Source organism: Euphorbia lathyris, chromosome 1, assembly GCF_963576675.1.
Source record: "Euphorbia lathyris chromosome 1, ddEupLath1.1, whole genome shotgun sequence".
Lineage (NCBI taxonomy): Eukaryota > Viridiplantae > Streptophyta > Magnoliopsida > Malpighiales > Euphorbiaceae > Euphorbia > Euphorbia lathyris.
The window spans coordinates 84,807,473-84,820,837 of NC_088910.1; the positions used below are offsets into that span (position 1 = coordinate 84,807,473).

Here is a 13,365-nt window from a genome sequence, read left to right on the forward strand (position 1 = left end):
AAAGGTTACTAAAGAAACGTGTAACCAACCATTTAGGGATGGCAACGGGTAGGGTACCCGCGGGTAGTGTCAATCACAAACCCTTACCCGTTTATTTTTTAATTACCCGTACCCTTCCCATTACCCTAACAGGTATATGTTTTGCATCTCATACCCGTCTCATTTAATTCACGGGTACTCGCGGGTACCCTTACCCGTTAAGAATCAATAAATAAAATAAAAAATATTCTAAATTTAACAAAGTATAAATTTAATAAATTATCTATCTAAAAATTGAACAAATTGAACTTTAACCAATAAAAATAAAATAGCTTAGTGGTATCACTTAATGGTTGAAGAACAAAAGGTTGGTGTTCAAATCTCACATCTTACATCTAAAATACAATAATAGTTTTTAATATTTTAAAAAATTATGACGGGTAACGGGTATCCTAGGGAGTCTTCCCATACCCGTCTCATTACCCTAACGGGTAATGATTTTGATCTCATACCCATCCCATACTTTTTTATACAGGGTACAGATAATCCCATTAGAGTCGGGTAGTGCCGAGTACCCGCGGATAGAGTACCCGTTGCCATCCCTACAACCATTTGACACTTTATTCCTTTTTTTTTTGGTTTGCTAGTACAGTCAGTAACAAACTTTATTTTACTAAAGAAAAATGATAAAAATGAGATTGATTGGGAGAGAAAATGTCATGACGGCGTCAGATGAGCGGGGTCTGGCGCCGAAGAAAGCATACATTTATGCTTTCCATTGATAGCCCATCTCTCTCCATTATTTGGATTGTAGTTGAATAATATCATTTTCATTCCAATTGTTTTAAGTAATATTTTTTGTACATAAAATTCTAAAATAACAATGACTTCTAATGGGGTGTTGTTTTTATTGTTAGTTGTTCAATATAGCACCAAAAGTTATTTCTAGCACTAAAGTTGCTTTTAGGAGGAAAATAATTTCAAAGATTAATTGGATGTTGAAAAACTTTTTAAAAAACTCCAGTTTTAATCCCTGCCAATTTGGTGGGATTTGTTTGGATGTTAAGTATTTTACTCCACTTAGCTCCTATTTCCCTTTAGCTCACCTTTTATTATTAAATCTTTTCTAACATTCATCCAATCAATTCTTAGATTCTCTTCGTATTAGAGAGATTTGAATTTCTATGTTTTGTTATTATAATTAAAAATTCTTTTGCTGCGTGTTTTTTTATCCTGTAGGTTAAATTCTTATACAAAAAGAATTTAAAATTGTTTTATTTTTGTATGTTTATATAATGTTTGATATTTAAAAAATGTTGGAATAATTTAGGAAATTTCCTTACAATTTTCTAATTTTTTAAAAAAATTCGTGTTTGACATTTTAAAAATAAAGATATATATATATACAAGTGTTAAGATGAATTTCCTTTTATAGTGTGAATCAGTTTATTAAATGCACGGTGTCAATGTCAACATGACCAATTTATGATCGTGAACCTGCTTTGACACCCCCTCACACAATAGGATCCAACGCTGTCGTTTCATCTCATTAAGCTTCTTCCTTCTTTTTAACCCTCAGCCCTCTAGTACTTCATCTCTTTGAAAAGTTCTCTCTTTTGACAAAATTCTAATGCAGCCGTGAGAAAACGAAATTCTCCACTACTAACCCAAGCCTCCACAAGTTCTAAAATTTCTGTAAGTTGCATTTTTCTCGTTACCTTTCTAAACCCTAGTTATTTCTGAACATAAGTATTTTCTAATTCTCTGTTTGGGTGCAAGAATCTGCTCTATAAAGTGTAGGGTTTACGAAATGATCGCATGTTCTTTTTCTATTGAGGTCAAAATTAGTTCAAAATGATTCTGGTGTTCGCAGTTCGTAGTGAGTTTGCTTATTATCGCCTGTTTGATAGTTCCATTGTTCTTTCATGTTTTTCTGTTAGGAATCGAAGGATCTAACTGCGCAAACAGGCAATTAACTTTAGTTAGTTGGTTTCATGGAAGGAGTGGGAAATGATACCGGGGCTTCCATTGCTAAATGGAGAAGCGATTATTCAAGGGCATTTCAGTACTATCTGGATAGATCTACCCCTCATACAGAGCGGAGATGGCTAGGGACTTTAGTTGTCGCTTTGATATATGTTCTGAGGGTTTATTCTCTTCAAGGGTTTTATGTTGTTTCCTATGGTCTGGGGATCTACATCTTGAATCTTTTGATTGGTTTTCTCTCGCCAAAGGATGAGCCTGAGCTTGAAGCCTTAGATGGAGCTTCATTGCCCACCAAAGGTTCTGATGAATACAAGCCATTCATTCGCCGTCTTCCTGAGTTTAAGTTCTGGTAATTCCTCAATTCTTGGTTTTCTCACCGCTTTTGGCTTTTGTGTTGTCAAATTTTCAATCTTCACAGTTGTTAGGAGGTATCTTGTAAAAACATTAGTTAACTAATAACTATAGTGACTGTTGCTCTTTTATATGTCTGAAAGCTAATTGTTTTCAGCTTCAGGCCTTATGCATGATCTGGCTTTCAGTGTTGTTATTCTTTCTAATATTCACTGGCCTATTTACTCTGTTGAAACAGCTGCATTCATTTTCATAAACTAGCCTTAAACGGGCTGACTTCTCTTTTAATTACCATTAGCTGTATCCAAGGTACAGTATGGTTGGAGAAAGTAAACGGCCCTTTCAAGTATGTGCAATGTATGTGTTGGTAGTTTTGTTGAATCATAGCAGAATCTGTGCTATTTGACCTGGCAGTGTAAAAAAGGAAAAACTTGGGCTCCATAATTCTTGAGCTGGAGGTAGATTTGCTTCAATATTATCTTCATGATGAAGTTATTATCCAGTGCTTGTGGCTTTTCGAAAATGATTGCAGCAGCTTCTTGTCGCTCTGCTGACTTTGACAGCTATATAGGTCTTGTATGCATATGCTTTCCATACCCAGTTACAATATTTGGGAAGTAGCGGTCAGTTTATTATTCAGTTTGTCTCTAATCAGCAAGTGGACAGCTAGAAAGTGATTTTCATCTCTTGAGATAAGGAGGTTTATCCTCTGTATTGTCATTCTGGCTTGGTAAATCTGATTTTTAAACTGTTGGAAGTGAGTGCAAGTTGCTGAGGTTGATATGTGTTTAACCATGGTTTCAGGTATGCCATAACAAAGGCTTTTGTAGTGGCTTTTCTACTGACCTTCTTCTCTGTGTTGGATGTACCTGTTTTCTGGCCCATATTATTGTGCTACTGGATTGTTCTTTTTGCCCTTACGATGAAACGCCAAATCCTACATATGATCAAGTACAAGTATGTCCCCTTTGATATTGGCAAGCAGGTGAGTTATTACTCTGAATTCAACTTCAGTTGTATTTTTACTTGGAACTGTTAGTAATGTAGTTTCTTTGCCCTTTCAAGAGTTAATTGTTCCCCTTATGTTACAGAGGTACAATGGGAAAAAGTCATCTGCAAGTAGCAGCAGGTCAACTGACTAAAATTTGAATACCACGAAACAAGGCAAAAAGGAGGTTGCAGATCTGAGGGTAACATTTCGAACAGAAGAGAAACCGCATATCTGTAACTTGTTTAGAATTTTCTTTTTAGCATATACATTCTGAACGTGATTATTAAATTTCTGAACCTTTGGGGACAACCAATGGATCTGTGTATAGCTAACATATGAATATGATGGTCCCTTGTGGATGCTAATGATCGATCATTGTGCATATTAGATATTTGATGAGAAATTCAGTTAATGTTACCGTGTCGATGGATAAGTGTTTTGGATTCAAATGTTTACTTCTTAGTTCTTACCTTTTTAATGTTGATATATTAATCGCTGAAGAACCCCTGCCAGAAAAGGGAAATTAAATTTGCAGCACATGTAACTCCTTATTTCTTCTAGTAACATATTAGCTGAAAGGGTAAAGAGTTTGTGAGAAATTGGGGTAAGAGTCAATTCAGTCATTCAAATTGAAATGAAACTTTGGGCATCAAATTGATATGTATGAGCATCATAAACGGACCCTTTTATAAAACAATGAATCATATTTTGGCTTTGTTATTCGACGAATCAATGTCTCAAGTTGTTGATGAAAGTGTACTGGGCAAATTTGAATTCCTGGAATAACGAAAATGAATTACAAAATGTGTTTTGCTTATTGCATTGCGTAATCTGGAGAACATAAAGAAACATTGGGATTAGGGGTTGTGTTTGCTTAATGAAAACAAGTAGCAGAAACATTTACACCACTAACAATCTTGAGGTTTGGTATTCATATGAACTCTGCTGAATGCTTGGTGATGGAAAACCACAGAATCGAATAAATTGAAGAAAGGAAAATGTAGAACTTTAGAATTCAAGACCAAACCAGCTCCATATGACCAACTAGTTGTACTGACGACCGGTGAGACTCTTTCTGTGCATGCTCATGAATTTAGCTACAAATTCTGCAAATAGAAGAGAAGAGAGAGTCAATTCAAGTAAGTGTTGTAGGCAGCCATGTTAGATGTTACCTTCTAGTTTGAGCAAAGCACTTGATCCTGCTGGGATTCTCTTGTCCTGTTCCACAAGAAGCTTAGAGTCACTTTCATATTATATTGCTTGCTGATGGGAAAAAATTATGCATCTCAACCCTTCTTCATTCACTTACATAATAAGCATGCCAGTAATATAGCTCCCTTCGTGAACTGCCCTCCACTCCCTCAAGGAATTGTTCCACCAGTTTCTGATTTGTTGGATTCAGTACTTACTTTTATCAGGCATGTGATTTTAGCAAATAACATAATCAAAATTTTCATCTTAGTTACCAATTTGCATTACCAGGAGAATCAATTTTGGATGCACAAATTCCAGAAGAAGCTTTTGAAACTTTCCCCTTACTACAAACAATCTGTCACCAACATTGTCAATCGGTCACACTAGCCAAATGCTAAAATGATCACAATTTGTCATTTACATCCATTTTACTTAAGAAAATGAAACAAGAGCGAAGAACTGATACCTTTTTGGTGAAGGATCAGTCAATATATCTGCTGCAAGTTCTACCAGCACCTCTTCCCATCCAGATGTAATCGGTTGATCATCGGAAAAAGGATAGCTGTCAGAAAACTCAAATGTGATAATATATAACAACAGCTACCATAGTTATAATTATTTGATGCGATTTTAGTTGAGAATATGGTTTTGGTTGTTTCTCAACTTCTTACTTGTGTGCTTTGCATGCTTCAAGAGTCATGATTGCTCTTCTCAGGTTCTGCTTTGATTTGGCTGCAATTCTAGCAGCAAACTTCATTGGCAGATCAAACTCCTCTTTCCTAGCTATCTGAATCAGAACCTCCATGATCTACCAAATCAATGCTCAAAGTAAGATAACTCGATAAACATTTATTCACCCAAGAATTTATGCAAACTGCAATAAATGAATCAACAAACTATCGACTCAAAAGTTTAAGTTGGTAGGTAAATTTTCAAGAATAGTTTTTATCATCTCTAACTTATCCCTGCACAAGCACCTTCTACCTAATGCTGAAATTCCAGTAGTAAATGGAGTTGCCAGCATTTAAAATTTATACATCTTGGTCTATGGCTCTGATGCTATGTTAAACAGCCATTCAACCCAAAATTTCAAGCTAACTGAAAAAGTTACAAGAATAGTTTTTATTATGTATAACACGGGCTGCTTACTTCATGAGTTACAGGAGCATCGACTTTAATAACTTTGCAGCGGTCCGTCACGGATTCAAGGATGTCTACCTCATCTTCACAGCAGATTATGAGTTTACAAGCATCTGTATAACAATCCATTATCCATTTTATCAAGTGCTGAACATTCTCAGCCGCCTTGTCGACCTGGTAAAGAACTAGTACTGAAATAAACCAGAAAAGTGCATCAACTTCGAGAAAGATCATGAATTCAATCATCATTTAAGAAAGTCTGGAAATGTTTTAAAGAATTGACCTTTATAATCTGGTTTGAAGTTAACAGTGCTGACTTCAGGAACAATAGCGTAAGTGCTGCTAATTTCCTTAACCAAACCCATTAGTGCATATTTAGCATTTGGCTCTGAGTCTACATTGAGTTCCACATGGTTAGCACTTGATGTTATCGGGACAGCTACCTGCATTGCCCTTTGTTCCTGTCAATCAAACCAAACCAGAATAACCAATCTTAGCAATTATTAGAGTCAAAATAAAAAATTCAGTTCGATGTAACAATATCAGTTTACCTGAACCTGGAAATATCTTAAATCATGTGATATCTGCAAGACGAATTTTTTTATATTCTGTCAGTACATATGTTAAGAAGACGATTTAGTAGGTGTAAAAGAACATACATTTTGGCATGCGTTACCGAATATTTCACACAGAAGAGCCCTAGCTAGTGATCTTTTCCCAGAACCAGATGGTCCCTTCAACAAAATGTGGGGAATAGTGTTATGAGATGCCTGCAATTAGATTACATAAAATTAGCATATTAGTAAGGACTTGACCAAAGATGAACAAATGCATAAAATAGTTGTAACTTACAAGTTGTTTGAGATGCTGAGCTTCTTGTTTGTGAACAATAAATCCATTCAGAGAAGTAGGCTGATATTTATCAGCCCAAAATTCTCTCAAGGTTTCAACTACAAATGCTTTTTCAATGAACGATGCTTCATCAAAACATTGTTTTTCAGGTGATCTGCTAGTCCTGCAATACCCTCTTCTCATACATGAAAACCAACTTTCTGCTTGGATTTTCTTCCTATTCTCTGTGAACCTTCTCGAGCTCAAACTTGTCCTGCTTGTATCGTTCGTCTTCCCACTTTCCGTGCTGAATTTTCCATTACTTACAACAGAGCTCATAGTGCTTCGTGAACTCGAATTAGTCAAATGTCTGGGAGGATTTCGTTCGGTTCTGCCATTAGTTGTGGCTTCCGAGTCCATTTGGAAATACCTCGGAGGCCTTGGGACCAAATTGGGTTTATCATTACCATTCTTCTTTGTCACAAAGGCTGTATGATCACGTGAAAAGAAGATGTCACCGGGCGAAATAGAGTCTGTGCTTTCGAGATACGGAGCATTAGTAGTCATCGGAGCAGCAGAAAACTTCATATTAGCAACCATCTCATTAATTTCACCTACAGAAGGTGATTTTGTATGCTCCCTTTGTTTATTGCTTAAGCTTCTAGATGGAGTTTTCTCCCCCTTATTCTCTCTAAAGTCTTGATTGTTTTCTTGCTCTTTCTCCCTGATTCTCTGTCTGGGAGCAGTCACTGATCTTCGCGTATGGCTTGATCTCTCGCTTGCTCTACTAACTTGGCCGAATTGTGAGAAAGACCCCCTTTCTTCTCTGTTAGGAGTTGTTTGATTTTTCCTTGTGTTAGAGCCTGCAATTCCATCTTCCTGATCTCTGCCAGGCTTAAAAGGGGAATGCTGTCTTCTGTGTTCAGATTTTGAGAAAGGACTAACAGTTCTGCGAACTGACATTGGTGAAACTGTTCGAACATCTTCTTTTCGGGGCTTGTAAGGCGACTTACTTCTGTGCCTTGATCTGGAATTATAATCATCCGTTTTGGAAGAAAGTTTGGTGCTTTGTTTCAAAGGACTTATGTTTGTTGGTAAATATTTCTGGGGAACAAAAACGGCACTATTAGGATCATTGTGATCATCTTGCCAATCAGTTTCAGTATCAGAAGGCTCATATCCGCTTCGTTTTTGCTTGGAGGTTTTGTTATACCTGAAAGAGGTAATCTCTGGTGAAGCCATCGTTGTTTTGAGAGGTAGAATTGGTTGCTGTGCAGGTTATGAAAAGATAGAGATTTTTGAAGGAATATACGATGGATACAAAGTTCAAATATCGGAGAAGACAATGAATGGTTTATTTGTTGGCTGTCTAAGATTCGATTCCAGCATATAAACAACTTCCAAATTACTAATGTATACTTGTTTCCTGTAATTTCCAAGCTCAGATGCTGTCTTTTTTATTTCTTTTATTATGTTTTACTGTCTTGCGCCGTTATTAGAGATAAGAATCATGGAATTTGGGATTGGAATCAAACTACTATGATTTACTAAAATCCTGGGCTTGATATAGCTTGGAGTAATATGTAAGGCTTTTTTTTGTGACTCTACACTTTATAAATAATTAAATCGAACTGAAATTATAGTTTAGTTCGGTTTTGAAATTTGAGTAATTTAATTATCGACTACCAGTTAACTTGTTCCGGAAAAAAAAAATCAATGTAACAAAAAAACCGAGCTGAATTATATATATAATATCATTTTTTTTTATGTGTATGTATAATGATTGTTCTACATTTTTATAATTTTACTTAGTTATTTAATATATTTACCGGTAATATAGTTTTTTTTTTTTGCTTAGGAGGAAGGGCACTAGGCCCCAAAACAAGAAACAAAAGACCTAAACTCGAGTCCCCCTGGGAGTCCCCGATCCGACTGTGTCTGCATACAGGAAATCTATAAGGCCTGCAGGGGGCTCATCACACTCGTGATATCCTAAGCTCTTTTACCGGTAATATAGTAGTAATATTTTTTTGTTCTTTATTTTATATTTATTATACATTTTTTAAAAATTTAATATTTTTTAACTTATTATAATGAATTTTAGTCAGCCATTGGTTAGTAACGGAACCGATTAACCGAACCAATAAAATTTGATTCAATTTATATTTGATTATTAGACTTGTTTGATTTAATTTTAGTTTTGATGAAGAATTTGATTTGGTTAGTAATCAAAACGATGTTCACTCTACTACCCTTAAACTTTTTGTAATAAAAAATATTTTTAAGACCAAGAAATAAAATTATAATTTTTTTTTGAAAATAATCAGACTATTATTAACAATAAAATAATAATTCATTAAGTATTTAACTTGAATTTATTTTATTTATTTTATGTAAAACAGAATATTTTTATTTATATAACATATTAAGCATGATAAAAAAAAGGAGTAAGAATGATTGGTATGCTGATATACATCAATAACTTGAAAATTAACATACTCTTCAATGAGGATCCATGAAGTTTGCTAGCTAATTTGTAATGTTTAAATTGGATATATACAAGTCAAGAGTTAATATGAGTAAAAAATAATAGGAATCTCTATATCTTTTTCAAGTTCTAAGTAAATAAAAGTGTTAAAAATTTCAAAAACAACAATTGACAACTATAGCTTGAAAACTCCACCCATACTCTATTAAATTGTCCAATCATATATAACAACAACAAAAACAAAATATATAATTTTATGAGTCAAAACTTCCACAAGAAATAACCATTGAGAAATGAAGTAACAAATATGTATATGTTTTTTTATATAGAAAAAGATATATCATTCCATAAGTATAACATAAAAATAAAAAATAAAACCTTAAATAAATACATGCTAAAACCGTTACAAATCCATAAAGGAAAAGAAAAAGACTATACACGACAATAAAAGTCATAAAGAGAACACCTAAAACAACCAAAAAACTATAAATCACGTACTTTTTATAAATCCACATCTGCATAAAAATATGTGCAATCCAGTCTTCATCATTTAGGATCTTCCGGATATTCGAATTTGAGTCATTTCTACTATAACCACATAAATCTAGTGATCCACATAAAAGATAAAACGTTTCCACTCTTGTTAAACCCGAAAAAGTTATAAATGAAAGAATTATAGATAACAAATGCAATTCATACGTGAAAGATATCCGGTGAAATATATGGAATCCAACCAAAAGATATGCGGAGGAACCTAAGAAATGAGAAGATAGTTCTTACTTAACAGTTGAAACTACAGAGTTTTACAAATATGCATACTTATATCAATAACAATAAATTACTAGCTTAATATGTTTTACACGACTTTTATGGGAGTTTCTACAACGCCAATTTTTTAATATAAAAAATACTTATTACATTGTTGAAATTGTAGTTAATCTTCCCATTAGCATTTGGAATAATAGATTTAGAAAAATGACGATTCTTATGAATGTTTCTTTAAAAAATTTAAATATAGCTACAATCAAAGACTAAGAACATCGATAACCAAAACTTTTAAAAAATATTTGGAAAAAATGAAGATTCGTCGGGCATCCAAAAACTTCTTAAACTGTTGTAAAGGTTTGTTAAGTATTCAAAATCTTAGCAGAGGCTTGGTTCGTGCTTATCTAAGGACCAAATATCAAAAATCTCAAGACAGTCTTAGTCGAAGATTCTCTAAACTCTTGCTTATACTTTACTATTTACCTTTATAGCAATATCATTATAAAGTATTGATTATTCAAGAAAAACTCTTTCTAAAGTGTTTAAGGGTTTTATAAAATCTTTATTCCACATTTACTGTAAAACTTGTCTTCAGGCAAAGTGTTTTTATATTAAAAATATTTCTTTAAAAAATATTTTTATTTTCTAAAAATATTTTAATTTGATATGTATCATATTCGTTGGATATATTATAGCCCATTTTTTAAACCAACAGTTATGATATCAAAATAATAAGAAAAATTCTATGATACTTACCAAAGAATAAATATGTAAATGATTTAGTGATAAAACTTATAATTTTGTATAAAACTTAATTTTTAACTAATCAAATTAGGTGTCTTCTAATTTTTGACAAAGTAACCTTTACTTTGTGTTTTTCACCAATGGATGATGGGATGTAAAATTCATCTAATGGTGAAAACACACAAAGTAAGGCTTACTTTGTTAGCATAGCCTAACCCATCAAATTATTAATAACGTGATTAAACAACTAATTTTAATAAAACTCAAATATTTTATAATGATGGTGTTAGCGATATTTTGCGAATATGCTAATTTCAACATTATCACGTGTGGTTAGGGTGCGGGCGTGCCAGAGAAATTATTTCTCAATTGTTAAAGACGGTTAAGTTTATGGATTTGCGTGCCAAAACTTGAAATGTAAACGAAGCGATTGGCGAGGGACGCAAGGATTGAAAAAATCCCTTTTGGGTCTCTAGCGCCGTTATAGAAACTTTGCCAGATAATTATTTTTATTTAAGCAATTGCGAATAAATTGAAGACGAGTAAAATAAAGAAATTAAAGGTGCGGAATTGACACAAGATTTGGTGAAAAATTGGTATTTTATTGATAGGAATCAAGGTTTGAATATATATATTCAAAGTAAGAATAAAAATGAAATTAATTACAATTGAAAAATTTCTATACTAAACATATAGATAATCAATTGAATTGAGAAAAAACAAATCAATACAAGGAATCGAAATGCAATGAAAATAAAAATTGAAATTCAATGACAAACTCGGAGCCACAATAGCTATCTCGGCTGGACGTTGAATTTTGATGTTATTTTGAAGTCCTCGGAGCACCGCAGTCGGTTGGCACGTGCGGATTTGATTTTGGAAATCTCTGACTTATGGTAGGCAAAATGGGGCGGATTTAACCTTCAACTTCGGAGGGATCGTATGAATGCTTAAGAACACGGAATTGGATGATTAAAAAGGCTAAACTTAATTTCAGAAAGTCAGGAACAAACTTCTATAAGGGACCGAAGACTAAAACGAATTGTAAATGGACGAAATTGGGAGTTGAAAATAACTGGTCGAATCTGTAAAAATCTGGAAACAGAATATCTAAAACGACTTGGGTTGCAAAGAATGGCTTGTAAACGGAGTTTCTGAACACGGAATTGGAAACATTAAAATGCTAAATTGAACATCAGGAAGTCAGGAACAAATTTGTTGAAGGGATTGAAAGAAAAAAAAATGACTTTAAATGGACGAAATCGAGATTTGAAAATAATTGGACGAATCTGGAAAATTAATTTGGAAATAGAATTCTAGCTAAGGATTGAGCAAACTAAAGGCTTAGAAATGCTAAATTGAATTGAAAAACTTGGAAAGAGACGGCTATTGGAACTTGAATTAAAGCTAAGAAAAGAAGAACAAAGAGGAAGAACTCAAGAATTAAGAACTTACATAGAGAGCATTAGAAGGGGCCTTAGGAAGAGGTTTTGTTGTGTTGAGTGAGTGGTTTTTTTTATGAAGAATGGATAGTCTATTTATAGTATTTTGAGAGGGCATTATGAGTAATTAATCACAAATTAACCCTTATTTTTCTCTCTAATTTTGACCAATAACTTGCCACCTCACTAACTTCCTCAACCTCCACAAACCACCACTAACCACCACTAACTTCTCTCAACTTCCATGTCACATTACCCCACTACTTTGTGGTTAGAGAGACTTTTAAGGCTTGGCATATGTGTGGGGATGGGCTAAACTTCATGGGTTAGCTCGTGGTTTCATTCGGGTTTGTTTGGAGAAGTCGGATGGACCAAAACGGGTTTCGGATAAGAACTGGCCTCCAACTCGCCGAGCTAGAGCTTAGTTTATATATATTTTTTTATTTATTTACTTTTCATATTTTTCATCATTTTTATTTCTTTTATTAAAAAAAATTGAAACTATATCCTAAAATTAAATATAAACTTTCTATATATATGAAAATATAAGATTTATTTATTTTGAGCCAACTGATGGATATTTAAAATCATACCTTAATAAGATGTTTAATAAAAATGAATATTAAATTTTAAAAATAAATATTAAATATTAAATATTATAAATATTAAATAACAATGTTTCAAAAAAAATATTAATTTTTTTTTATTTAACATATGCATACTAGTTTGTAGGATATTCTTTTTTTAAGTAAAATATTTTTATAAAAGAATATAGGAAGTGACAGCAATGTTTATATAAGGGTCTGTTTGTTTCACCTACTATTTATTGTTGGAATGTTTTTCCAAAAAACATGAATTTTCTACTTTTATAAAATGCCACTTTTCAAGAGTAAAAGACAAACAGAAGATCACTAACTAAACACCTAAAACTCTTTAATTTTGAAGTAAAAAGGCAAATCGAAGTATGAAAATAAGCTACCAAACACCCCCTAAATGAATTTGTTCATAAGCGTTAGATAGACTTATTAAATTCAAGTCTTAAAGATGCTTTGAATTTTCATCATAAGATTTCAATAAGTTTAGATCTAACGATTCATTTACTCATTCAATTTCTATATCCAACCGAGTCATCTCAAACTGAACTTGATCGAGCCGAGCTATAATAGGTTGCTGGGTTGTTGCCTCATTAACACCTAGGCATAACATTAGCGCAGATACTCTAGCCTCATAATACTACTTTTTCCATCTCAGATTTCACAAAACTCTAACGAGGTGGTGTTTATTATGAGGGATAAATATGATGAGATAGAGATAAAAAAAAATTTAAAATACATTTATCTCATATTTTTTTTAGAAATATGAGGAAAAAAAGGATAACACTTATCCTTCAAAGAGGGTGATATAAAAAGATGGAATAAAATGCTATAATTTTAATAAGATAAAAAATCTACCGT

The 13,365-nt window shown here is 33.1% G+C and overlaps 2 protein-coding genes across 2 annotated transcripts; one reads left to right on the forward strand and one right to left on the reverse strand.

Moving 5' to 3' along the window:
* Positions 1 to 1,517: 1,517 nt before the first annotated feature.
* LOC136204335 (protein RER1B-like) lies at positions 1,518 to 3,731 on the forward strand. Its single transcript, XM_065995509.1, has 4 exons — positions 1,518 to 1,674; positions 1,920 to 2,314; positions 3,121 to 3,301; positions 3,408 to 3,731. Exons 2-4 carry the CDS (start codon positions 1,974 to 1,976, stop codon positions 3,456 to 3,458), a joined length of 573 nt encoding a protein of 190 aa, XP_065851581.1. The 5' UTR covers positions 1,518 to 1,674; positions 1,920 to 1,973; the 3' UTR covers positions 3,459 to 3,731.
* A 345-nt stretch (positions 3,732 to 4,076) lies between these two features.
* LOC136204319 (uncharacterized) lies at positions 4,077 to 7,805 on the reverse strand. The gene is made up of 11 exons (XM_065995508.1): positions 6,494 to 7,805; positions 6,301 to 6,411; positions 6,193 to 6,225; positions 5,925 to 6,102; positions 5,651 to 5,832; positions 5,173 to 5,309; positions 4,968 to 5,063; positions 4,787 to 4,856; positions 4,617 to 4,691; positions 4,480 to 4,525; positions 4,077 to 4,413 (listed from the first exon to the last, which is right to left on the reverse strand). Exons 1-11 carry the CDS (start codon positions 7,712 to 7,714, stop codon positions 4,352 to 4,354), a joined length of 2,211 nt encoding a protein of 736 aa, XP_065851580.1. The 5' UTR covers positions 7,715 to 7,805; the 3' UTR covers positions 4,077 to 4,351.
* Between the last annotated feature and the right edge of the window lie 5,560 nt (positions 7,806 to 13,365).

Coding starts and splice junctions, on each gene's coding strand:
- LOC136204319 (XM_065995508.1), bottom strand. CDS start 7,714: ATGGCTTCACCAGAGATTACCTCTTTCAGGTATAACAAAACCTCCAAG. Junction 5,833..5,924: donor CTTCAAACCAGATTATAAAG/GTCAATTCTTTA, acceptor GGTTTATTTCAG/TACTAGTTCTTTACCAGGTC. Junction 4,414..4,479: donor TGCTTTGCTCAAACTAGAAG/GTAACATCTAAC, acceptor TTCTATTTGCAG/AATTTGTAGCTAAATTCATG.
- LOC136204335 (XM_065995509.1), top strand. CDS start 1,974: ATGGAAGGAGTGGGAAATGATACCGGGGCTTCCATTGCTAAATGGAGA. Junction 2,315..3,120: donor CTTCCTGAGTTTAAGTTCTG/GTAATTCCTCAA, acceptor CCATGGTTTCAG/GTATGCCATAACAAAGGCTT. Junction 3,302..3,407: donor CCTTTGATATTGGCAAGCAG/GTGAGTTATTAC, acceptor CTTATGTTACAG/AGGTACAATGGGAAAAAGTC.